Here is a 26,444-nt window from a genome sequence, read left to right on the forward strand (position 1 = left end):
TGTTTTCATGAGGTATAGCGGCAAGTAATTTTCTTAACAATATGGGCGCTATGTATTGTATAATGAAAAGAAGAACACACTTCTTTCCCCTCATATAGTCTTCCTTGTTAGCATTTCTTGTCTTGTTGGCATCTCCTCCTCCAGGAGCCTCAAGTTGATCTTGCTTTGTCCCTCCTGCCTCCTTGTCCCCCCCCCCCTGCCCTTTTCTTCTTCTAGGTTCTGTTTCTACAAACTAGAGAAGTGTTGTCTGGTCTGAAACCCAGGGTGGATCATGCATTTGCAACACCCCCTGCGCAGCCAGGGACCGGGATCAAAGATCACTGCAGCTCCATCGGCCTCCCGTTGCAGAGTTAAGCAAGAGTGTTGTGAAAACAGCTTGACCAGCAGCGGGAATCGATCAAGCTCTCGTGTGGCTCATCACCTCCCCCTAACAATATTGATCTTTTGCCTGCTGGGTTTACTAAAGAACTGCTCCCCGCTCCTCCTCCCTACCCAGAGCTATAAAACATGCATCCAGCCTTGCCTCTTGTACATTGTAGGTTTGGCTCTTTGGCTCTGCGCTGCTCCTTGACAGACGGACATATCCTCTTCAGTAGCTTTTCAACCCCACTGTCTGGTGATTATGGCTCTGTTATTACTGAAAGAAGGAAGGCCCCATCCTTCCCTGCACACAGAGGACTTTTAAAAAAAGGGGTGGGGGCTTCTTAGGATCTTGGAGGTGGTATTTATGAAGCTGCCTCCAGCTTCCCTCAAAGCATCTGGCATCCATCCTACTGATGTAGAATAGAATGTCCCTATTTCCTGAGGAATGTTGGGGCTGTGTGTGTGTTGGGCGCTTTCCTTTCTTCTCTGTGATGAATTGCGTGTTCTGTTTGTTGCTGGTGCGTAGGAGCAAGATGGTTCACCTGAGAGGAGTCCTTGCCTGGGTGGTGCTTGCGGCCCTGGCGCTGTTGGACACCAGATGCCAAGCACAGCGCGACTGTCGAGTGAGCAGCTTCAAAGTCCAGGAAAACTTCGACAAGTACCGAGTAGGTCTTTTCAGCCTGTTTTTCTTCTTTTATGCTCCTTGACATGTAAGATACTGCCTGTGTTGGCTTGTAAATTATCTGCACTTGAGTTCCAGTCCCTTAAATATAATCAAAACAGAGTTGCTTCACTTAGAAATATCATTTTAATTATTTTGTAATGATTACAGAGAAAGGAATGCCAGCTCTTCAGCAAGGGAGTAAGTTGCGTATACAGACAACATACATTTAAAGCATATTTCTAACACATTCTACGCCCTGCCCCTGAGAATCCAGGGCAGTGTTTTACCTCACAGAGCAGCACTTCATAGCACCCTTAACAAACTATAGTTCCCAGGATTCTTTGGGGCATATGCTTTCAATGTATGGGGTGTACACAGCCAAGGACAGGATGAAATGCACCAGAGTAGGATTCTTGTATAAGCAAAGACTTGGGATTATGCTTAGATTCTTTAGTATTGGATTCCTCTCCCCACCCAAAAAAACAAAAAGGTAATTGAGCAGATCAGTGTAGTGGATTTTCTAAAAACAGCAAAGTTCATTCTATAAAGCTAGGTGACTAGATTTGTTATCTCATATATTAGAGAAAACAGAAATACTATTTTGATTCCTGTTTCCCACATTTCCTGATGGGCTGCCTGGCTTGCATTTATTTTTAAACCACAGTTGCACTATAAAGCTGGATGTTGCTGGTGTTAATTTTTAGTCTGAAATATAACTAAGCCTAAGCACATATAACAACCAGAGATACTGTTTGCCTGTTTACTTTTAGTGAATTTCAAAAAGGATAGTTTTGTGAATGTCTTGCAGAAGTCTCTTTGCTTATTTGACTGTAGCATGTTTTAATTTCTAGCACCCAGTAACCTGATTTTAGCTAATTTCAATGGTGGTAGTAATAGTAATAGTAGTAGTAGTAGTAGTAGTAGTAGTAGTAATGCTTTAAAATACATTATAAAATAGGGGTGTGGAATCTCAGGGATGGGGCCCAAATGACCCTCAGGAAGAAAGGGTTTTCCTATGGGAAAGTACAGAATTCAGCTCTTGGAGGGCTCTAAATGTGTGGGTCAAGTTATGCTATGGATTTCTACATAGAGATTGCATCATAGTAAATAAAAGAATTGGTTTTGGATATTTATTTTACATATGACGATACAAATCACTTCTACTCCCTTAGAATTTTCCTTAAGTTTTATTATCAAAACTGTGGGCTTTCCTCAGAATTCCTTGAATGTTTCTTCCATCAAGTTGAAGCTGAGAAAAATTTGCTGAGAATTCAGACAATTTTTCTAGCTAGCCTTACTGAAATTCTTCAGGTGTTTCAGCTGAAATGTCTCAAGCTGCTCCCCTTTGCTGCTAATTTTATTTTGGCAAAAAATTTGGGCAGCAACCTTCATCTGGGAGAAGTCAGCAGCTGTGGCTACAATCGGTCAGAACCGCACAAGCCATTTTGGCTTCCTAAGGTGGACAAAATGGTGGCCCACCATTTTATGTACAGAAGCTGTGGGCTGGCAGTTGCATTTTGCTTCCTTTAAACCTGATGGCAGCCGGATAGTTTTGTGAGTGCATGGGAGGCTATGTGGTGCACCCAGTTCCAATCTCCATCAGAGGAGAATGTCTAGGGGACTCGGGAGGAATGGTTAATGGTGCTGCCAGAATATCTGTGGCTTAGGCAATTTCCTCCCTCTGTCTAATGATATGGCCAGTCCTGAAGCCCGTTCAAGATGCATCTCCTTTCCTTGTACTGCATCCCCTAAGCTCATCCTCTAAGCACCTCTGACAAGATCTTTTCTGCTCCTACTGCAGTATGCTGGATTCTGGTATGCCGTGGCCAAGAAAGACCCCGAGGGACTGTTCCTTCAGGACAATATTGTAGCCCAGTTCTTTGTCGATGAGGCTGGGCATATGACTGCTAAAGCCCAGGGCAGAGTTGTGCTCTTCAAGTAAGTCTGTTTCTTTTTCCACTGCTTCCCCACAGGCTCCAAATCCCTTTCTCCGTTTTGTAAGCCCAAGCACGCCCCTAAGCTCAGATTCCCAAGGCTTTTAACTCTATATCCATTGCTCTCTCTTTTCAGTCAGTTGGAGATATGCCCTGTCATGACGGGTATCTTCACGGAGACTGAGGATCCTGCCAAGTTCAGGATGAAATATTTTGGGATGGCAAGCTATCTCCAGAAGGGAAGTGAGTATCCGTTCTTTTTAGCATGCTGTATATTATTTCCGTTGCTTGTTTTCTGCTGATTGGTGTAACAAGTCCAAAGCTGACTAGTAAGGCTACCATTTGCAGAATTGTGTCAATCTACAGTATCTATGATGCTGAAGGGGGAAAATTGGAAAGGAACCAGAACACACAATGTTTGATGTTGTGGGATAGTGGATGCATAGAGTGGCCATGTCTCCTACTTTATAGATGACAGTCCTCTGTGTTGAAGGGCTATCAGAGGATGCTGCTCTGTTTGAAGGCGTCTCCAATGGGAGGACTACTAAGCCCAAGTCTAGCCTAAAGATAAGGAACTATAAAAAGTGACAGCAGGAGCCTTGAAGTTGCCCATCAACAGTTAGAAACACGGGGTGAGCAGCCACACAAGTTACCTGGTTTCTTCCCCACTACAGTGAGATATATTGCATTCCTGTTTAAATTATAGTAATTATGCCTAAAATTCCAAGTTACCATATGCAAAATTGGCGTCCTTTTTTGTAGTTATGCAAATCCTCTCTTTTTTTGGCAGTGCATAACTTGCTACCCTAAGTATGCAGCAGTAACAAAAAGTACATATAACTAAACATTATTTGCTGATAGTACATGCAGATGTAGAGCCATCTGAAGACATATTGCAGATTTTTCTGGTCTGTTGAGAAGGAATGAAATCGACCTGTTCTTGACAGCAGTGGCGATTGTGGCCTGGCACAGCCATGGGAGAGCCAATCGGGGGGGGGGGGAGGATTCTTGCCTGCGCAGCCAGCTGACATCACCATTGGTCTCAGCCAGTCGCAGGGGGCCGACAGGATTCCCCCCTTCTTTACTTCAACCTTCAACAAGTATTCTACCTTTGCCCTGCCACGAAATCAAAGCATGCAGCTTCCTGAGGACTCAGAGTCCAAAAGGCCATTATCCTTATCTATGTCCTTATGTGAAATACCAACTCTCAGCATTCCCTTTATTGAATGTTTTCAAATGTTGGCTCTGCAAGATGACCCTGTGAGGGCTTCTCCAGTTGACCTGTTTATTAAGCATTCGCCATGACTTGCTTGCACAATGGTTATTGACTGGATATAAATTATTCTGATTTGCGGGAGATTTATACAACAGTGAGCATTCGTCCTGTTTGCTTGTGTGGGGTTTATAGGTCTTCTCATTAAATCATTCCACACTTTTTGATGCATTTTCCTGTCACTTTCCAAACTGCAAAAAGCCACTTTCAATTTTTAAAGTGGATTGGCTGTGCTAGGGCAGCAGAATGCTTTGATCCGCTTTAATTACACAAACATAATTTTCCCAGCGTGCACTTGAAACCTTTCCACAAAATTCTGATAGTCTGGAGGCACCTTGACAGAAGAATCTGCTAAAATGCAGCTACCTCTTCTGACATTTTGACAGCTTTGAAGATCAAGTAAAATACATTTGTTTTCAGACCCAGATTTATCCCCATTCATTTTCCCCTTTCACTTTTCCAGTCTGTTTATTATTCTATCCTGTCCTTCTTCCCAAATTTGCTGAACCCAAGGGTCTGATCCAACCCCCTGCAATGCAGGAATCTCAGCAAGATCCTACACAACAGATGGCCATCCAGCCTCTGCTTAAGAACCTCCATGGAAGGAGAGTCCACCACCTCTCGTGGGAGTCTATTCCACTGACAAGCAGCAATACATACTTAACATATGTGCTTTATATTTGCATGTGCATTTTACATTTCTACCTTCCTTCTTGATTTTTCCTGAAAAGATTAATCTTCATATTGGAAAATGGTCACACATGTACTATACATTTAAAACACTCTTATTCTACTTCAACAGTCATGGCTTTCCCTCAAAGAATGGCACATGTATTTTGTTGAGGAGCTTTCAACAAAGCTTAGCACCCTTAACAAACTACAGTTCCCAGGATTTTTGAGAGGAAGCTATGACTCTTAATGTAGTAAAAGGTAAAGGGACCCCTGACCATTAGGTCCAGTCGTGGCCGAATCTGGGGTTGCGGCACTCATCTCGCTTTATTGGCCGATGGAACCGGCGTACAGCTTCCGGGTCATGTGGCCAGCATGACTAAGCCGCTTCTGGCGAACCAGAGCAGTGCATGGAAACACTGTTTACCTTCCTGCCGGAGCGGTACCTATTTATCTACTTGCACTTTGACGTGCTTTTGAACTGCTAGGTGGGCAGGAGCAGGGACTGAGCAACGGGAGCTCACCCCGTCGCAGGGATTCGAACCGCCAACCTTCTGATCGGCAAGCCCTAGGCTCTGTGTTTCAACCCACAGCGCCACCCGCGTCTCTTAACGTAGTCCAAGAGTGCTTTAAATGTAGGGAGCAGATGTGACTACATGTATTAGACTTGTTTCATATATTTTTATTTAGGCATGCACTTTAGATGTTTAAGTGCTATTTTGAAAACATAAGGCATATTTTTATTTATTTGTGTCTTGTTCATATTTATTGTCTAAACGGCAGCCAGACATCTTTTCTGCCACACATGGAATTCTGCATTCCATGTAAAACAAATCCTGGTTTAATGCAAAATGTTTGAAGTGCACAGTGGTGGCACAATGGTACTGAGCTTTCCTAATTGTTTTTATGGCTTCTTCCAGATGACGATCACTGGGTAGTGGCCACAGATTATGACACCTATGCTCTACACTACTCTTGCCGTCAGCTGAATGAGGATGGCACTTGCGCCGACAGCTACTCCTTTGTGTTTTCCCGTGACGCCAATGGACTACGTCCAGAAGCACAAAGAATCGTCAGGCAAAAGCAGACAGAGCTCTGCTTAGACAGACAATACAGGGTTATTGTTCATAACGGTAAGAAATATTTCAGTAGAATTTTACCAAAAGGCAGGTGGGCAAAAGTACTGTTGGTAATTCCTGTGCTGCTATGAAACTGTTTGCATGCCCAGGCACAGTAAGCCTGAGGTCACCGGGGAGCTGGAGGGGTGTGACAAGCAGAAATGAAGACATGGCCACTACCCTTATTGTCAGCGTAGGCACTGGGTACCCATCTTGAACCAACCCGTCTGTTTGTTGGTTGATTATTCCATCGGGGTCCTCCAACTTGTTTTTGCGGGGGCCAGACTCCTTCAATGTTCAGAGGGCTGCACATGTGATCCCAGGAGGTCATGTTGGGCCCCCACAATTGTCTGGAGAAGCTGGTGCCTCTGCCTGGTGATAAGGATCACACACACACCCATGACATGGATTTATTCTAGGCAATCCCTCCAGGATGCTATTTTGGAAGTACTACGGCCTGTCACATCAATTTCCAGTTTGTACAAAAGCCTGTGCACCAGAAAACAGGCTTTTTATTCATTATTACGTTTACATTCCAACCTTTCATCAGCAACAGTTCCCATCACCCCTGACCTTTGGCTATGCTTGCTGTGGCTGATGGGAGTTTTAGTTTAGCATCATTTGGTGGGCAAAAGGTTCCCTGCACCTGATCTAGAACTTGTATTCTCTGACCCACGAGCCAGTCTTGACACATCAGGGGGTCCAATTTGGCCTGTGAGCTCCTTTTCCCCAAAACCATGCCATGGTATGACATGGGCTGACAGGGGGGAGGACAAGGTTTAATCTTCCATTGGCTGTAGAATACTGTCAAATTGAGACTTGCTAATTCTGATTTGAGACCAAGGAATAAGGGTCATAGGTAATATACTTTATTGTGGCAAGAGTTGAATTGATACACATTATTTTGTAATGTCGGCTTAGACATTTTAACAGCTTTTCTTTTTCTTTTCCGTTTTAGGATACTGCTCTGAGGAAAATGCTCAGTAGTTGCACAGTTTGAAAAACTAATTGTTTTGTAGGAAAGTCCTTCAAGCAGATTCTTTTCGATTTTGAGTATATTTATCTGAACTGTACCATTTACCCTGCCAGTATGTGGAATTTAATAAACCTGAGATTAGTGAATTACATATTATTTGTGTTGCAAACACATGTTCATGAATTTAACACCTGTAATTAGCATGTTGCGCCAGCTAAACATTCTTTTATGCAAGTGCTTACAATTATAAATCCATATTGTAGTAACTAATTTCTTATCATTTTGATGATGATGATGATTTTTGGTCACCACAGGCTCCCCCCCCCCCAAGTTGGCAATCCTAGTACAGTATTTCAATTTTTTTAAAAATACAAAGTATCTATTTTCTTTACTTTCTGAACAGGAATACTTTATTTGTTATTTAAAACTTTTATTCCCAGAAACAATGGCTTGACATTTTGCACCTGATCCACAAATGCTGTTGTGTTGATACATTCCGATCCATCACCATTCCAGAGACAGCATACCTGGGGAGTTCATGTAACACTCCCATGCCAATGGCTGAAGGACAATGTTCTGTGCTGACACAGCACCAAACTAGCACTGACCAAGGTTGCAAGTTGTGACATCCATGATTGCTGCAACTGCCAGTTGGCTTAGAGCCCTTGTGATAGCACCAGGTCAGGAGCTATGAGTCCATTTCTTCCATGACTAGGTTGGTGACCATGGCAACCAAAGGGCCAGGATGTGAAGGCCTCATTAAATATGGTGGAACTTTCAAATAAACTGTGTTGGGGTCATCACAGATTATCGCAGTCGTGCTTTCAGTAGGACCACACCAGTTTAAGCAGTCTGAATTTGCCCCAAAGGAAGGTGTAGCTAAGCTGAGAAACACCTCTACTCTGAAAGAGGTTTATGTCACACAAACTGACATCCTCACTACGGATTCCACACTGAGGTTGGCGCCATTTAAAATTAAATACTTTACTATTTCAGTAATTGCATTGACATCCCTCTTTTCCTCCAAAGAGTTAAAGGCAGCATACAAGATGAATCCCTCCCGAATTTTCTCCTCACAACAGCCCTATGAGGAAGGTTAAGTTGAAAGAATGACCACTCAATATCACCCAGTGAGTTTCATAGCTGAGTGGGGGATTTGAACTTTGTCTCCTTTGTTCTAGTCCAACACTCTAGCCCTGACCTCCCCAACTTGGTGCCCTTCTGATGTTCTGGACTACGTATCCCATCAACCCCAGCCTGCACAGTCAATGAATGAAAACACAGACAAGCTTTTTTAACCACAACTTGATTAAAACCCCATAGGTTTGCCAGAAGCTGTGTAAAATAACTTTTGGCACAGGTTGCCACCTTCAGCCATCAACTGTCCCTCCTGCCTCATGAGCTCATAGAACTGTAGAGTTGGAAGGGACTCTGGGGATCATCTAGTCTATCCCCTACAATGCAGGAATAGGCACTTGTCCTCTACAGGGATTGACCTTGGCATTATCAGCACCACACTCCAACTAACTGAGCTACAGAAGGGTTGGGGAGGATAAGCTCACATTACCATGAAAAATATATATTTCTATTTTACTGTATTTCTTATCAGACTAATGATCAAGTTTTTTCAAAGAGCATGCTGTAATGCTCAAAATCCTACCTAAAGCCTCCAAGGAAGCAAACTGTTTTTTTAATTTTGGGTGGGGTTTTGTTTTCGGTGACATACATTTTGATTCTGTGCAAAACTACTCAGCAGCAGCCAAGTAACAGGGCTCAGTGTGGCTTACATCCCAAACAAACGCATTGCCTCCTGATCCTGGAAACCAGGAACGCAGAAGGAGATTCCATACCCACCTCTAGTTTTAAGGAACTCCTTTCATTCTATTTGCCCAACAAATTTTGTTTAGTTATTCTCCAACACATTTGTGTATGGCTTTTCTTTCATGAAGCATAGGGTGAAGGGGTTCTGAGGTGATCTCCCATCTAGGCACTGATTTCGCTCTAGGCAAGCTCCAACAAGGTTGCTGCATCACTGTCAAGTACGAGAGTTCCCCTCTCCCTTCTGGTAGCTCACCAATAAGAATTAATGAGCATTTGGTAGATTTATAGTCCTTTAATTACAGCATTATGTTACAAGCACAACAGGCAACTCTCCGCAAGGATATCAGTTGCCTATTCTGATTTCTCCCCACTTCTGCAGCAAGAAGCACACCAATGGGAAGTGCCTCACACACACCCCTTGCATCTTCTTTGTTCTATGACACGCTCGGACCTCTGAGTTTGGGGGGAGGGAGGGGTTCCTGCTGCTCCCTCCCTTCTGGTTGCTCAGCTACTATCTCATAGCTGGGTAGCTCCTCTCTCAACCGAGCAGCTTCTGTGTCTGCCTGTCTCTCTGCTTCTGGAAACGCTGGAAGCAGGGGGCACGGGGACAGCAAATATTTCCCCTCCTCTTCTGTTAGGAGCTGATCTCCCTGTGATTGCATTCCCCAATCTTCCGATCCAGCCCAGCCCCTGACAATCATGTGCTTTCATCTGTTCAGTGGATGGAAGGTGAGCTGCCTGTGCTAAGTCCCACCTGCACTTATCTCTCACTTTCTTGACTGAACAGGTGATGGGTTCTGCCAGAGGTGACCATGTGCTAAGCACCTACATCCTGTGCATTTCTCATACCCCAGCAACCTTTTTACACCAGCTAGGCATGAATCCAGTACAAGAAGAAAACCCATAGACACATGTTCAAAACACACAGCATTGTTTGAATGGCTGAGTCTCCCTGTGGCTGGCAGCTACTTGTACATTTATAAACCTAGCAGTCACATGCGAACGCTTGGTTGTGTCCCTGCCACTTACGCATTTTTAAACTTGTTATTTGTTAACGCCAATCCTTTGGCTCTCACGCAAGGAAGTGTCGTTGTCCCTGCTCCATGCCAAAGATTCCACAAAATACAATCACTTTCTGGAAGATAGTAAACTGCAGAGTTCAGTTATGCTCTGCAGTCAACATTTTAACTTCTGTTTTAATGCCATCAGCACCTGTATCCATTGCTATGGGAGAGTTATAAGGTCATTTTCTGCAGCACCACGATTTCCCAAGACCAGAATATGCTGTGCAAATCTTGATATTTTAATTCCACCTGCCTCCCTCTTTCCCAGACACTTTCTTTAGCACACTGTTCTAAATAGCTGGTGAGATTACTGCTGTCAGAAACATCACATGGTTATGTGGAAATAGCAGACACAGTAAAATGTCTGTTGTTATTCTGTCTTAGCGTAGTGTCTGTTGCAAGTGCTTTTCTTCCAAGAGGACCTGGGCAGCAGAAAAAGATTTTCCTCCATTCATGCCTGAAGTGGGAAACATTATATAAAACTGGGTTGACAATTGAATTGGAAAATGTGAAAGCCACTATCCAAAAGAATAAAGAAGGCATCAGGTTCACGTTTGGATTGAATTTCTGCACTAAAATGAGGAGAATGGTGATGATTATCGGACTCCACATAAGAAAGAAAGAGATCATCAATACAAACAAAGTCCGCAACAGTCTGAAGTCTTTCTGGGAAATTCGAATGTGATGACCCTCTGAGTAGGCCATGCCAGCATGAAGACGTCTCCTTGATTCTTTTGCAATCTGCATTAGAACATAAAAAAACACCTTTCAGTAAATATATTTTAATTCTTTAAAAATTGTTAGGCAAACTCTGTGATTAGATATCAATAAATAAAAAAATTAGTTTTTTCTGATTAAGAACAGCTCAACAATGAAAAAAATGACACGGGGTGTTGTGGAATCTCCTTTGGAAGTTTGAAAGGGTAGAGTGGATGGCATGGAAATACACATTTTTAAACATGTTTTGGTCCCCCCCCCTTTTTTTTTCAGTGAGCCAGATAGCTGTGCTAAATGTACTCACACCTCCACCCAACTTCCTCAGGGAATAGGAATATACAGGTAATCAAAATGTACTTTTTTTAAATGAGAGGCTGTTTTCATATCTGGGTTTTTTTAAAAATTATTTTTTTTTAAGAGTACAGTATCAGCTCCAGGAAAGGCTCTCGCCGCAACCAGCAGCTTGCAGATGATGTGGACATCACTTTGTCATGCCTGCCTTCCAAATGCTGCTGCATCCAAGGAAAATATGCCGATTGTTTAGAAATGTGCAAGGTACCAAAATAATATGGGACACTCCAGTCAGACTTACAATCAAGGAATATCAAAATTAGCATGTTGCACTCAGTGAGCACTGAAAGAGGGCGAAATATTATGATGAAGGGGAAATGCTCTCCTGTTCCACCATAACAAAATTAGTAGTTTTGTTTCCTCTTGGGGAAAGCAGCGTTTAATCCTTACACAAATATGATTTGTATAGTGTTTGAATATTATGGAAAAAAATATTTCTCTTACTGCTTCTCATTTTGCTTTCCCTAATCCAATTACTGTGTTTTTTGAAATGCCAGGAAACTAATTTTGCATGCACACTCATCCACTGTTCTTCCACCTGCACACTGCTTTTTCTCAGATGGGGAAGCAATATCAGTTTACAGCAGCTTTTCCCCAACCTGGTGCTCTCTAAATGTGTCAGACTACAACTCCTCTCACCTGCAGCTAATGTGGAATGGACCAATAGTCTGACTCATACCACATTTATATACTGTTTGCTACAGAAAGTTAATGGGTTGCAAATGTTATCTAGTGCAAAGAACAATGGAGAGGTTCTTCGAAATACAGTTTTATTGTCTTTTAACTTCCAAACATATTCCTTGATGGCAAAATGGAATTCTACAAGGAAGACATAATCTTCTGACGAAGGGAGGATTAAGTCATATGTAACTCTCTAGCACCACCTTCCTGGGAAATGTGTAATATTGACAGCATCTTTCAACAGCGCTGTTTGGCCACCCACAAACAGGAGCAGGGAGAGGAAGTTTCCCGGTGAAAATTCCAGAGTGCTACTTATTTAAAACACATTTTTCATTGCACAGCAATTGCAGTGCAGGCTTCAACTGAAACAGTATCAAATTCACAATGCAATGAATAAAAACAAGAAGGTCGGTCGGTCGCAGCCAGCCAACAAAAAATGTCAGTAGCAGCATCAGATTCTGCTAAATCCCTGGGGGAATAACCAAGCCCTTTGCTGGCATCTAAAATGTAAAAAAGCAGGCAGCACATGTATCACAGAGGGGAGGGAATTCTTAAAGTGGGGTGCCACTGCCAAGAAGGCTCTCTCGTGCACTGCCATATAGCAGGCTCAGCTAAAGATGGTAAGGCCTCCATGATAGATCTTAACAAAATGGGTAAGTCTATATGGGACAATCCATTTTTTAAGGGCAGGTAGCAACTTTGGGGTGATTTTCTGGCAGGAAAATGGCATGGAGGAGAAGAGCTGTCAACACACACACACACACACACACACACACACACACACCATGGTGCCAGTCTAGATCAGGGTGCTAAGATTACTTTCAGTTAAGAGTGAGAAGTGGCTGTCCGAATCACATTGTTTAAATAACATACAGTGCTACCTCGGGTTCAGAACTTAATTTGTTCTGGAGGTCCGTTCTTAAGCTGAAACTGTTCTTAACCTGAAGCACCACTTTAGCTATTGGGGCCTCCTGCTGCTGCTGCGCCACCGTCATGCGATTTCTGTTCTCATCCTGAAGCAAAGTTCTTAACCTGAGGTACTATTTCTGGGTTAGCGGAGTCTGTAACCTGAAGCATCTGTAACCTGAAGTGTCTGTAACCCGAGGTACCACTGTACTTAATATAACATGTAGTTTAGCCCTAGATTAATTAAATGTTGAGGATATGAAGTGATAAACAACTCAGGTTTTGCGACTATTGCAAATGAACTAGAATAAAACTGTTAAGAACTAGGAAGTGTGTTACTTTTTTGGCTACTTGTGGTCTGTTATTACCATCTCTAAAACTAAAACTCTATTTACTATGAGAACTCTGATTTAATTTTAATTGTGGATAACTCTATTAGCATCTTTTTAAAAATAATGATGATGATGATGATGATGAAAAATACCTGTAAAATCTTTGAATAACTAATTACAATGACTAATCCTGGTATTAAGAAGATCACAGTTGCAAAAGACACATCCCAAGCGATCTCTCCTGAAACGCTGGGCCAGTCCAAGGTGCAAATTAACACTTCCTGCAAGAAAAAGAACAAAATCCCTATAAGTTTTTAGTCTGGGTGTTTGCTTTAACCATAATGTTTGAGAGACACACAGAGGCGCACCTAGAGTCCCTTGTGCCCTTGGCAAGGAGCTGTATCAGTGCCTCCCCACAGGGGGGGAAAAACCCTTTAGTGCAATAGACACATCAGAAATTACTACATTTTACATGACCCCAGCACTTGAAGCATCCAGAGTAAAGCTGGGGCAAGGAATAAGTGCGGAAAAAATGCATGCCTTTGTGCTATGGTGCAAGGAGGACAGGAAGGTTCTCCTGTTTTTGCTCTTGCTGCAACAACAGTGGCACATCTCCACACACATATACGTCATACACTTCGTAGTTTGATAGGTGGTTTTTGAGCTTCCCCCCTAGGTACACCTCTGTCAACATGCTCTGGCTTGGTGCCTGTTTTCAGAACAGATAACCACTAACCAAACAGGATCTACGGAAATAGTTAATGATCAAAATACCTTTATGATTTTAACCTGGAACATATTCAGATAAAAGTGTAGTCACAAGATCTGGCAAACAAAACAAACAAGCAAACAAGCAAACAAAAAAATCCTCCACCACCTACAATTTGAACCATTATGACAATGTGATGAAATAGTTTAACAAATACTAGAAGCTAATGTCGTATCTGACCTCATCTTACTAGTATTAAATGTGATTTCCTTGCAAAGACAGCTGCAAGGCGGACAAAAAATGGGAACGTAATCTAATTATTTGCTGATGATGACTCTCTCCTGTTATCTCCTGTGGTCTATGCAGTCATCTTACATGTCCACATAAACGTCTGCTTTTCAAGAAATGCATAGGTACAACAGAGCTTGTGTGTTCTTGTGTGAAAGATACAATATGTACTGTAGAACACGGGACAAATGAAGAGTTTTGCAAAGGCTAGTCACCAATTCAATTCTAAACTTAACTTTGCGCATGTTGTGCTCCTCCCATAGTCACTGAAAGTTGAAAGGTTAACAGGCAAACTGAGGAGAAACTTTCATCGCTTTTTTGGCAAATAAATCCGATACTTAAATAGCACCAAGTCAGTTGATAAAAAATAGTATTTATTATGAATTCTTAAGAAATTCCTAAATTTTAATGTTTTTTTATCTGACAGTCAAGGTGCATCATGCCTGTGATTAATTAAAGAAAAGTCAGACATAGGTGCATGCTACCCTTTTTTCTCTGGGTCACACTTTTAAAATTTGCTCACCCCACAACATATTTCTTTATTGATAAGAAATACATTGTAAAACAAAAAGAAATAACTCCTAGCAGTACTTGACTTGTAAAACAGAACACAACTACTTGAATCTTCTTGAATCTTCCTGCCACATTGGCCATCCTCTGCTGCCACACCCTTTGAGAACCACTGGCGTAATGTATAGTCTGGAACTCAAGGGAGCTGCTTATGCCAGGTCAGAGTGGTAAACAGTGGTAAACGGTGTTTCTGTGCGCTCTGGCACTCATCACAGTGTCCTGTTGCACCAGAAGCGGTTTAGTCATGCTGGCCACATGACCCAGAAAGCTGTCTGTGGACAAACGCTGGCTCCCTCAGACTGAAAACAAGATGAGCGCCACAGCCCCATAATCGCCTTTGACTGGACTTAATCATCTGGGGTCCTTTACTTTCATCTGTCTACACTGACTGGCATTGACTCTCCAGGGTTTCAAACAGGGATCTTTCACAGTCCTACCTGGAGGTGTCAGGGATTTAATATGGGACCTTTTGCATGAGCTTCACAACTGAGGGCTTGCCCACACTTCCACTTGTGTAGAAAACACAGGTTTGTGTGGTTTCCCCTTTCCACCCTTGCTCCACTCCTTTCCCAGGTAAAACCTGCTCTTTAGCCATGCATCAATTACTAATCCCGAAAGGGACTCTTTAATTTATCCGAATTTAATTACCCATTGATGTGGCGTCCCTCGAAGTGTTCAAGTCAGCTTGCATGATTCAAAATCACGAAAACCCATTTATTTGCACCTACGCCAACTCCTTTGATACGCCTACTCACTATGTACTCTCAGTGAAGGACTCAAAGGATTTGAGAATAACCAGCCTTGCCTTAGGAGAGCACCACTGAAATCTCAGCAATACCTGTGCTTTTCCTGAAGCCCTGCATGCCAGAGACAGTTATCAGGCCATTTACCATTGGTCTCTAGAATATAGGGTTTTCTCCCACTTTCTGTTTTCATGTCTTAAATGTTTTTTGGGCTTGACAAAGCCAACCAAGCAGTGGACGCATGTTGTCATGTTCTCCTGCACGGCCCTTAAAGTTTATGGAGAAGAGATACCATGGCGGAGAATAACAGCCTCTTGATAAAAGCAAACAACAGCAGTCAGCCAGCCCTACAAATCCATCATCTTCAAATGAGAACACCCCTCTTTGTTCAGATTGGCACAGCCCCAAAAGAATACAAGAGGTGTTGCTTGTTTGAAGGGAAAAAATAGCTTCATAGACTACAGAAGATTTTTATGAGATTTCTGCTGTGTCTCTTGTCCCTCCACACAATTCACAACAATAGGGGTAGCCAACAGTGTACCCTCCAGATGTTATTGGTCTCCAATTCCCAGCAACATGGTCAATGGCGGTGGATGATGGAAGCTGGAGTCCAACACCATCTGAAGGAACCACCTTGGCTATCCCTGCAAAATCAGTCTCCGACATCTCCCATGTTATATCTCCCTATTCTGACCAATAGAGATGTGAAATATCTAATCTGAAACTATGCAAAAGCACAGGAAGCATGAATTAACTTCAAAACCATTCTAAAGTTGAAGGCTACAATCCTATGCACACTTACCTGAGGCACTTCTTGGATGCATTTTCGAAGTATGCATAGCTGACTCTATAACCATTTATATGTGGAGGGGCTGCACTGGATTGTTAACAAACCCAAACAGCGGACTATATTGAGGGTTCACAGCTCAAACGATAAGCAAAGGGAGATTTATTGGCTGCCCCTTACAATAGGAGCAATCTGAAATTATATCTCCTCTCCATCTGTTCTGCAGATTCACCATAGTCCAAGCTTGCAGAACTTTTGGAATATCTACATGGTTTGGCTTTACAGGGACAGTTGACCTATCTGCAATGGTGTTCTGACTTAACTGAATTGTATTTTTAAGCTTTTCAATTATTATTCACCCCAAACCTTTAGGTGGGGGGTGGAATAGATCATTACTTTGAAACCAATAAATCTCTCTCTTTGTGGAACTAACTTCGTATGGACCAATTATCCCTTAACACCTATTTCAACACTTCATTGTGTAATCAAGTTAGATTCCTCACTTGCACTTCCAGTACATAATTGGGGGGTGAATTTGGGAGACCACCAATGAGCATTCCTCGAAGGCAGGACACCTGGGTTGTTAGTTCCCCCTCCCAAATCAACATGTAGCATGGAATTTTGCAGGTGTGCCCTAAGAAGTATATAATAGCAGGCTGCTTCTGTAAATGTTTCGCGTGACATAAGCCCCATTGAGTTCAATGGTGCTGTCCCCAAGTGCATAAACCTATAGCCAGACTTTCCGAGTCAACTTCTTACTGGCGTGGGTGGGAGGAACTGTGCCTAACAGGAAAGGCTAATATCATACGCAGACTTAATCGAAAGCAAGTTGTACAAAAATCAGTGGCATGCGAGTAAATGTGTGTTGGGATCTGGGCAGTAAAAGGGTTGCCTTTTGTAACAAAAGACCGCCTTGTCTGTTTTATAGGGTCATCTCACCTGGTGCTTTTCGGACAGCGGCTGGACTGTGAAGAAAAGGCAGAGGGGCAAGGTGGCCAGCGCCGAGACGACCCAGATGAGGAGCAGGAGTCCGGCCACCAGCCTGCCTCTGTAGGCCCTCGAGGGCCGGAGCCGGACGATGCTGACCACGCGCTCCAGGCTGACGGCAGCCAGCGAGAGGATGGTGACGCTGCCGCTGAGGCCCATCATGTAGAAGAGCAGGTGGCAGACAGCGTGGCCCATGGTCCAGCTCTCGGTCCAGCGCACCACGGCGATGATGGGGATGGCGCTGATGAAGAACAGGTCGGCGCAGAACAGGTTGAGCACCAGGCAGCTGGCCACGCTCAGCCTCCGCTTGCGGCGCGCCAGGAGCCGGATGGCGCACGCATTGGCCGCCAGGGCCAGCGCGAAGATGCACGCCAGCACGGCCGTCTCCAGGGCGCTGAGCGCCACGCGGCTGGCGCCCCTGAACTCCGAGAAGAAGGGGAAGAAATCTGTGCGGTTCCCTGCGGGGGTCGTCCCAGCCCCGGGCATCGGGGGCAGGGTGCCCAGGGCATGAGGCAGCCTCGCCGAGCCGAGGAGGAGCCCTATCTCTCTTGCGCGCCCCGACGGCGCGCCACAGGGCAGCTGGCCAAACACGCCGCCTCCTGCTTCCCTCCGGGCAAGTTGGGATAGGACCGTGCACCTTGCTGACTCCTCTGCAACGAGGAAGTGATAGGAGGAGGCTAGGAGGTAAATAGTGGCGCTGGCCGGCGACAAAAGGAGGGATTTATGAGCAAGGGACTATATATGACAGGAAGGCACCAAGGCCTCCTTGGCTGCGAGCCACCAGTTGCTGAGCAAGCCGCTGCCCCCTCCCCAGTTGGCAATAATGGGCATGCGAGGAATGAATGGCCATTGGAACCTAATGACAACAAACTGAACCGGGTACATTAGGTGAACCATAAAAGACCGGGGGAAGGAGAGGAAGGTGGAATTGTTGGGGTTGAGAGACCATTGTGGGCACCCTTGGAATGATATGGGCCTAGGAAGATGGGAACTAAGGCATCAGAGGAAAGGGTGTTAAACAGAACCCGTTTGGTGTAAAGTTGAGTGCCAGATCAGAACAATGGTGGCTTGAGGGAGACAAATAAGATCAGTAGAATGAGGGATCCTGGGTGAAAATACAGCAGTGCAGTAGGAGAGATTTACAGCTCATTCCCTAGCCATGTCTACTCAGAAGTAAGCTCCATTAGTTCAATGGAGACTACTTCCAGAAATGTGTGTATCGGATTGCAGCCTTAAAATGCCACTGGGCTCTGTTTTTACGCTTCAGATATTACACCTGTTACTTTTCTGGAAGTGGAATGAAGTGGGGTGGAATATTCAGTTAGAAGTTATTATTGCTAGTATTCATATTAATTTTATTGCCCACCTTTCCACTTGTCTTCCCTCCCTCCATCAGCAGGTCCCAGCGCAGATTGCATACAATTTAAAATCCAGAGGTAAAAATGGTGCTATTACAGGAATAGGGATTCCTATATCAGTGGGGGCTGTCATTCCTCTCAGGATTCCCTATTTAGAGTCATATAACAGTTTTTTAGTCAAAAACCCTATTTAGTCTGCAGATTTCCCATATCTTCCCTATCATGCTTATATTATCATTCGTGCTCACCCTGTTTGCTTACAATGGCCATTGATTTTATCAGGTCTCCTGTAGTCTGTAAGGAAGATGCTTATTAATTTGAAATTTTCAGCAAGCTAGATTTTATTTGTCTGCTTAATAAAATGTAGTAGTAGAAGAAGAAATCATAAAATCATAGAATTATAGATTTGGAAGGGATCCTGATGATCATCTATTCCAATCCCCCAATGCAGGCCATCTGACCTCTGCTCAGCAACCTCCAAGGAAGGAAGGTTCGCCATGTCTTCTGGGAGCCTATTCCACTGCTGAACAGCTATTACTCCTAACAGAAAGTTCTTCCTGATATTTAGTCAGGATATCTTTTCTTGTAACTTGGTTTGGGCCTTAGAACATTCTAAGACATTTGAGAACATTTGAAAACATTCCCACCCCACTCCACCCCCCCAAAAAATGTTAGTGACTTTCTCTATTCAGGCTGAAGTGCAAATATATCTTAAGAGCATGAGGAGTGCAAATGGACTCATATTTCGTTTGTGGGCTTCCTATAGTCATCTAGCTGGCCACTGAGGGAACAAATGCCCAACTATATGCGCCTTTAGTCTGATTCAACAGGGCCCTTCTTATATTTACATGGCAAATTATTATGAATATTGCATTGCCTCTACACAGTTTATTTTACTTTGCTTGTGGTAATGGACTGAATGGAAGTTCATGCTTTGTTGCAGAGTGCTCATGTGATTACTTGGCAGGACACTTCAATCCAGGCTAGTAGCTCACACACGAGTGACCTGATGCACACTTTGAAGTTGCGTATCTTGCCCTCAGTTGACCCCAAATCTCCCTCTAATAAAATTTCCACACCATCATGTAACTGTCAAGGTGGTGCAATTCAGCAATGCAGTTATCCAGTCCACAGCTGTCAGGCTAGATTGATCCCTGCTTCACCCATACCCTGTTCCTTAACTGCATTGAACCTCTTTTATTGATGATCTCACAAGCTCAAGAATACAGTGGGTTCCACCATCCCATATTGACACAGGCTTTGTGGTCAGGCTGCAAACTGTTCTTTGCTGGGTGCGTGATTTGCGTGAAACCCAATCAATACAAAAAACCAGTGACAGTTATCAGACTGTTTACCATCATCGGTCTCTACAGCCACAGCAGGCGCTGTAACTCTCCATCGATTTGACTTCACTCCTGAAAGTGCTCCGTTCCATTGTCTCCTGAGGCAGACGGATGCCAGCCCATCTAAGAAAAGCACCAACAACCCACAGTTGCTCTGTTTAGGCATTTGGGGCCTGGAAGTGCATTTTTATGGAACCCAACCCTGGGTGATCAAGCTCTCATTCTGTGTATCTCTCTTATAATGAGTTGACATAGCACTGCCACCTTAACAGGTGTATTATGCTGTTCGATGTTTACAAAGTGCTTTTACATCATTGTATTTGTGGTGTTGATTTTTAGTCATAGCAAGAGTTCATTCAAAAGGCAGTTGAGATTAGCAGTTGAGTTTCAAGAAACACAGAGGAAGTAAGGCAATATCCTTACAGCACTAACGTTGGAACGTCTGAAGCTGTCTTGTAGAGTCCATCCATTGGGCCATCTAGACCACCCTCCCCCAAACTGGCATTCTCCAGCTGTGTTGGCTGGGGCTGATGGGAATTGTAGTCCAAAATATCTGGATGGCATCAGGTTGCAGAAGGTCTATCGGCGGCCGGTTGTAGCTCAGTAGTAGAGCAACTGCTTTGCATGCAGAAGGTCCTTTGCCTTCCCAGGTAGGGCTGAGAATATGCCCAGTCTAGAGTCCTGGAGAGCTGTTGCCAGCAAGTGTTGACAGTACTGAGCTACGTGGACCAATGGTTTGATTCAGCGTAAAGGAGCTTCCTAGACCAGTAGTGTATCTGGTTGACAGCAGCTTGCCAAGGTATCTGCTGAGATTCTTTAACTGGATTCAGTTTGGGCCCTCATTAATTGAAAGCATGTGCCCTACCACTAAGGCACAAATCCTTCAATAACAGAAAGCTTAGGAGTTACACAGAACTCTTTTGCCAACCTGCTTTACAGAGCTTTCAGAATGAACATCACATTTTATTTTATTTTATCTGTTGCTTCTCAGTCAAATCTTGTTAGGGTGTTTTGTTTTGTTTTTAAAAACCCTTTTGATAAATGATTAATAATGTCCCCCCCCCATGTGAATATAGTTTCTCTTGTTCCCCATGTTTGAATTACCGTATAATATACCATAACAATGCTGACGCGCTTAGATTGTAAAACTGTTCCGGTCCATTCCATTCTACAGCTTGTCTTGAAAACCTGGATTTATGGTAAGCGGTATTTCTTTTTCCTTTTACACAAGCATGTGAGACAAACTGTTTTAAAGTGTGTGGAAATGAGCAAAAGGCTTGCATATAGCAGTGTTATTCACATACTTTTACAGGGAAGTACATCTTGTTGGGCTCAATGAGAATTATTCCCAGGTAAGCGTGTATAGATTGCAGTCTCGGTCTTTGGGAAATGTATGTTTGCCTAGAGGCGTAAGTCTGTGTAGGCTTTGAAGACGTTGTGTTCTTGGTGCTTTCATACTCCTTTACATGTGAGGGGTGACACATAGCATCTTTAAATATTTGTGGTGTTTGGCGTGACATATTAAACTCTACCCATAAAGAAGGCAGAGTCCTTTTCAGCTGGCCTTCAAGGGCTGTGAAAAAGAAATTGTTTATTGCATTCCATGCATGAAGGCATTCAGTCCTTTATTTGCATGCAGCAAATAAGAGCAGGCCAGCTCAGTTCTTTTTCACCGTCTTAAGGCAAACAGATGGCAGAGATATACTGAATATGAAGAAGCAGATGGTGAGCAGTTGACATGGTGACGAGGGTAGGCTGGCTGAGTTTGAAAATAGTTGTGCAGGAATAGGTAGGTCACTGGCCTAGGAGAGGGGGGCGGAATAATTCTTCCAGCTCCTAAAGTTTCTCAGTAGAATCTTTCCCACAGGTTAAAGTGCTGTATTTCTCATTAAAGTTCTAGAGAGGGCCTGGTGTGGAGGATTGCATCATACTATTAACTATCTGAAACAGAGGAACATACCTATGTTATTCGGGGTCTGAAGCAACATTACCTGCATTTCCATTTATAAACAAAGCATGTTTCAAATGAGCAGGGAAGGCTTTATGGAAGATGGATGATGTGCATCAGTGGATTTCTGTTGTGCAGGCAAGATGGACATGGATGTTGCCCACAGTTTGCATCTTAGAGGCCTAAAAATAACATTTGATGACGGCAGGTTAACACACCTGGGCAAAGACTATGAGCAATCCTAGTGCTGTTTGGTTGGTTGAAGGGAAAAGAACAACAAACATGTTCAACCTGACCTAAGCTGAGGTCAGTGATGGGTAGCACCAAAGCAGCTGGTGGGTGGGGAGCCTTTATACATCAAATTCTTACCACTTCCCTGTTCCATGAGTTGCCTTTAAAACTAACTAAGACTAAGTTCTTCAGGCAAGCTGTATCAATAATTACTAGCTGTGTGACTTTAGCTTTAATAATAATAATAATAATAATAATAATAATAATAATTTATTATCTATACCCCGCCCATCTGGCTGGGTTTCCCCAGCCGCTCTGGGCGGCTTCCAACTGAATATTAAAAACAATACAGCATTAGACATTAAAAACTTCCCTAAAGAGGGCTTTAAGACAAATGTATTTTGTTTTAGGGAATGTTGCCTCTTGTGTGATTCTCCCAGCTGAGTCAATGGGGACTTAGGTCTTTTTTGTTTGCTTTAGTTTTACAGATTTATATGCCACGTTTCAGTGGAAGTATTTCCAGGGCAACGACACAGTCTGCAGATAAAATAAAACATGCAAGAATAAGAAAGCAGGTGGAACCAGCATTAAAACAATCAAAAGCAGATAAAAGGCTGAGAAAAGAAAGAGACCCTCACGCTGCACTGGAAATATATCAAAACAGGTTGACAGGCAAGCCTGGAGGCAGTGGTGCAGAGCAGTGGTGTTGTGGCATCTGATGCAGTCTCTCAAATTACCAACCAGCTCTTCTCAGATAGCAGAGAAACCTGGAGGGATTCCAAAGATGGCCCAAGTTCATAGGCAGGTTGATATGGCAATAGATGTCCCTTTCGCTTTTCAAGTCTGAAGCAGCATAAGGGCTCTTGAAGGTAAGCACCAGCACTTGGGACTGATCTTGGAAATGGACCAAGAAGCCAGCTGAGCTGTTTAAGCACAACAAAAATGTTCCCAACATCTCCTGTCAGCTGTGGCAGCTGTATTCTGAACTGCCATTTCTGAACAGTCTTTGCCACCTTCAAGGGCAGCCCTGTATTCAATGTGTCGCAGTGGTTTAATCTGGAGATTGCCAAACCATAGACACCTAATGGCCAAGCTCTTCCTATCTATGAATGGCTTCAGCTGGCAAAAGGTGTTCCATATCACTTGAACTTCCAGGGACAACACTAGATCTGTGTGTCTCTCCAGAAGACCAATCCTTTGGGGAGGGGAGGGTTGTACATGTTGGAAACCACCTCCCTGAACAGCCCTGCCTGCCTGCTCAGCAATGGTACCTCCATCTTGTCAGCTTTGAACATCAGTTTATTGACTCTTATCCAGTTCATTATTGATTTGACACTTTTGATGATTCTCAGCTCTGAATGCTCAAGACAGCCTCACTATAAACAGTTTCATGCAGAGGTTGTAAATGCTACAGGGCTGAGTCCCAGCATCACCTTCTAGAATTGACAATCCAGTCGTATATAAAGCCACTGAGAGGTACAAGAGAAACAACATGTTCTCAGTCCCCATCATTCTAACATCGGTTTGATGACTATCAGAATACAAGGAATTTTGTCAGCTCTTGACAACACGTTTTGACAAGTATTCCCCTGATATACTGGCTTGAACTTCCTGCTCGATTGCTGTTTTAACTGTTATGTTGTTGGGCGTGTATATTATACATTTGAACTATGGATGTTTGAGAGTTTTGGTGAAATTGTTTTACTATGGATTTTACCGTATTTTTCACCCTATAGGACGCACCGTCCCATAAGGCGCACCTAGTTTTTTGGGGGGGAAATAAAGGGAAAAAAATTATTTCCCCCCCAGGCGCGGGGCTGGGGCGGCCCGAGCTTCCCCCGACCCCAGCCCCCAAACAGGCAGCTCTCTGCAAGCCGTGGGAGCCCAGCGCTGGCTCCCGCTGCTTGCGGAGAGGTCCGCGAAGCCTGGACGCACTGATCTCAGCGCGCGCAGGCTTCGGGATGCCGGCAACTCTCCCCAAGCAGCGGGAGCGCTCCTGCTGCTTGCAGGGAGGTCCGCGAAGCCTGGACGCGCTGAGATCAGCGCGCGCAGGCTTCAGCATGCAGGCAGCTCTCCGCAAGCAGCGGGAGCTTGTGGAGAGGTCCGCGAAGCCTGGAGAGCAAGAGGGGTCGGTGTGCACCGACCCCTCTCGCTCTCCAGGCTTCAACGAAAGCCTGCATTCGCCCCATAGGACGCACACACATTTCCCCTTCATTTTTGGAGGGGAAACAATGCGTCCTATAGGGCGAAAAATACGGTAATTATGGGTCGCATTATTTCTATTGAGTCTGAAGCTAGATTTAAATGGACCCAGGTAATAAGTCTCCTCTGGGCAATAAGTTAGCATAAGGAATGAAAGTAATGAAAAGGTATCCAATGGCAACAGGTATAACATATTCTTGCCCTGCCTCCAAATCCTTGTCATAAAGGTTTAAGATGTATACATACATGCTTACTAATGGGACTCCCTGATCAACACAAGCCTACACACTTATTGCTACATTTGTTAGCATTGGAAATGCTACAAAACCGTTTTGGCCACAGCGTTACACCTCTGCAAAGCTAAACTAATGAAATGTTCTATAAAGTGACTTGAGAATTTGGACCTGGGATGGTACCTTGCATCTCTTTATCCTTGTTTAATACTTCAATACAGTTGTAGAACTCCAAGGCTTTAATAAAAAGCTGAATTATTTAGTGTCAGTATAGTTTCTTTGAGTAGGGTATGTGGGCAATTCAAGGATATTAAGTTATATTAGTATTACTTATCGTTTACCTTTGGGAATCATAAATCTATATTTGAACAGATTGAGTTTATCATGAGAATCTGAAACCAAAACTTAGTTGCATAATCCATTGCATTCTGTGTAACGAAAGCTAGACAGAAGTTAATGTTCGCCAACTGGGTCAGTTTGTTCCAGTCATGTAAAAATTAGCTTTTGCTCAAGCTTGGTAGATTTTTACCATGGAAAGCTACCTGGGTAAATACTATGCCAATCTTGGGCCTGCCCTCTTTTCAGAACAGTACAAAGCACTGACAACCCTTAATGCCTCAATGTTCCGGAAGGCAACATTGAGGGGAGAAATGTCAGTCAGCTGGTTTAACGGAATAAATTTCCTAATCATGTGGCAATAGAAACACACAAAACTGTACCACTGCCTTAGCCAACCCTTCAGCTCTTTTGGACTATTATTTCCATCAGCTCCATGCTAGCTGAAGCTAATGGGAATAATCCAAAACCTCGGGAAGGTTAAAAGCTGTCCTACATCAAGAAAGTGAATTTCTGTTGGGGGAGAATCAATACCACACACTTTTCTTTCTTTTTTGCAGAATCCAGCTCCACTCAGAAGTCTTGAGTGTACTATCTTTCTCCAGAGAAGCAGCACATGTTGGAACTAACCCAGAACAGTCCTTTAACAATACTACATTACAATGTCTTCCAACTGGCTGATAAATAAGCCTACTAACAATGCTTTTCCAATGAATATGGTGTTCCAAGTAGGCCAACACCACGTATAACACAGAAACACAGAATATACATAATTTTTTGTGAGAGTACCATTTACTGTTAATGGAGTAGCATACAGTACACTTTATGTTCCTCTGTATCCTATGGGCTTAGTTTCTCTAAAATTAGTCCACTTGATCCTGAAATGTTTGTTCACTCCTGATTTAAGGCAATCGTATGTTTCAGGGATATAAGAGGTTAAATGAAATAAGAACATTTTACTGTATTTTTGGTTTCTGTGGAAGCCGCCCAGAGTGGCTGGGGAAACCCAGCCAGATGGGCGGGGTACAAATAATAAATTATTATTATTATTATTATTAACATTGTAAAGAAAACCTTCTTTTTAAAATAATGACAATTTTTTAAAAAAGCTAAAACCCGTACAACACAACCAGTCTGAAAAACCTTTGTTACTTGAAGGCAGCATTCTGTTCAATGCTTTGTTGTTAAAAGGGTTCTGCAGAGTGGGCTGGGCTGGGCAGGAGTCGAGAGCAGTGCTAAGTGTGGTGGCCCTGGGGGCTGGAGCTCATGCTTGCTCTATCACAAACCAGTCAAGATCAAAGCACGTCTGAACATGCGCCTGGCCAAATCCAAACTTCAGAACTGTACTAGCCAGTTTTGTCTGGTGAGATTGCAAGATAGGATGTTTTTCTTGTAGCATGGTCTCTAGTTTGGCATCTGTTCACCTAGTGCCATACAACCAACAATATCTGTTTCCAGATTGGTGTGCAATACCTGCAAGGTGATTCATTGCAAACAGTTTGCATGCCAAATTGGGTAGCGATTTTACAAACACAAGGTACGGGAATTTCCAAAATATAAGGCATTACACCCCAATGGGATTTCTGAGAACGAGCAGTGACTGTTTACAGTCAAGTTAACTTAGGCTGGGGAGGTGGCATAATGAGAAGAGTTAAGGAAGTGGCAAAGCAGGGATGAGGAACTGAAGGCAAATGAAGGTGATCTCGTGTATTTTAGGGGATAGGAGAGGATTTCATGAAGTCTGAGAAACACACCACTGCATACATAGATACAATTTGCCTAGCTGTTTGATTTGCCTTAATGTTCACCAGCTATTAAAAAAAGACACAGAGAGCATTGG

The 26,444-nt window shown here is 43.5% G+C and overlaps 2 protein-coding genes across 2 annotated transcripts; one reads left to right on the forward strand and one right to left on the reverse strand.

Annotated features, from left to right (window-relative positions):
- The first annotated feature begins 486 nt into the window (after window positions 1–486).
- RBP4 (retinol binding protein 4) lies at window positions 487–7,148 on the forward strand. The gene is made up of 6 exons (XM_083505728.1): window positions 487–616; window positions 890–1,028; window positions 2,829–2,965; window positions 3,098–3,204; window positions 5,824–6,036; window positions 6,980–7,148. The coding sequence occupies exons 2-6, from the start codon at window positions 897–899 to the stop codon at window positions 7,006–7,008; spliced, it is 618 nt and encodes a 205-aa protein (XP_083361854.1). The 5' UTR covers window positions 487–616; window positions 890–896; the 3' UTR covers window positions 7,009–7,148.
- A 1,947-nt stretch (window positions 7,149–9,095) lies between these two features.
- FFAR4 (free fatty acid receptor 4) lies at window positions 9,096–17,596 on the reverse strand. The gene is made up of 3 exons (XM_083505727.1): window positions 16,906–17,596; window positions 13,022–13,150; window positions 9,096–10,623 (listed from the first exon to the last, which is right to left on the reverse strand). Exons 1-3 carry the CDS (start codon window positions 17,437–17,439, stop codon window positions 10,216–10,218), a joined length of 1,071 nt encoding a protein of 356 aa, XP_083361853.1. The 5' UTR covers window positions 17,440–17,596; the 3' UTR covers window positions 9,096–10,215.
- Between the last annotated feature and the right edge of the window lie 8,848 nt (window positions 17,597–26,444).

This window comes from Podarcis liolepis (assembly GCF_965112155.1).
Source record: "Podarcis liolepis genome assembly, chromosome: 5".
In the NCBI taxonomy this organism is placed as follows: Eukaryota; Metazoa; Chordata; class Lepidosauria; order Squamata; family Lacertidae; genus Podarcis; species Podarcis liolepis.

What these genes read in the sequence shown, in the direction of transcription:
- FFAR4 (XM_083505727.1), bottom strand. Translation starts at nt 17,439, where the DNA reads ATGCCCGGGGCTGGGACGACCCCCGCAGGGAACCGCACAGATTTCTTC. An exon ending in CGCTGTCCGAAAAGCACCAG is followed by an intron (nt 13,151 to 16,905) that starts GTGAGATGACCC and finishes TTTTTCTTGCAG; the next exon opens with GAAGTGTTAATTTGCACCTT. An exon ending in GTTATTCAAAGATTTTACAG is followed by an intron (nt 10,624 to 13,021) that starts GTATTTTTCATC and finishes GTTCTAATGCAG; the next exon opens with ATTGCAAAAGAATCAAGGAG.
- RBP4 (XM_083505728.1), top strand. Translation starts at nt 897, where the DNA reads ATGGTTCACCTGAGAGGAGTCCTTGCCTGGGTGGTGCTTGCGGCCCTG. An exon ending in AAGCTATCTCCAGAAGGGAA is followed by an intron (nt 3,205 to 5,823) that starts GTGAGTATCCGT and finishes GGCTTCTTCCAG; the next exon opens with ATGACGATCACTGGGTAGTG. An exon ending in CAGGGTTATTGTTCATAACG is followed by an intron (nt 6,037 to 6,979) that starts GTAAGAAATATT and finishes TTTCCGTTTTAG; the next exon opens with GATACTGCTCTGAGGAAAAT.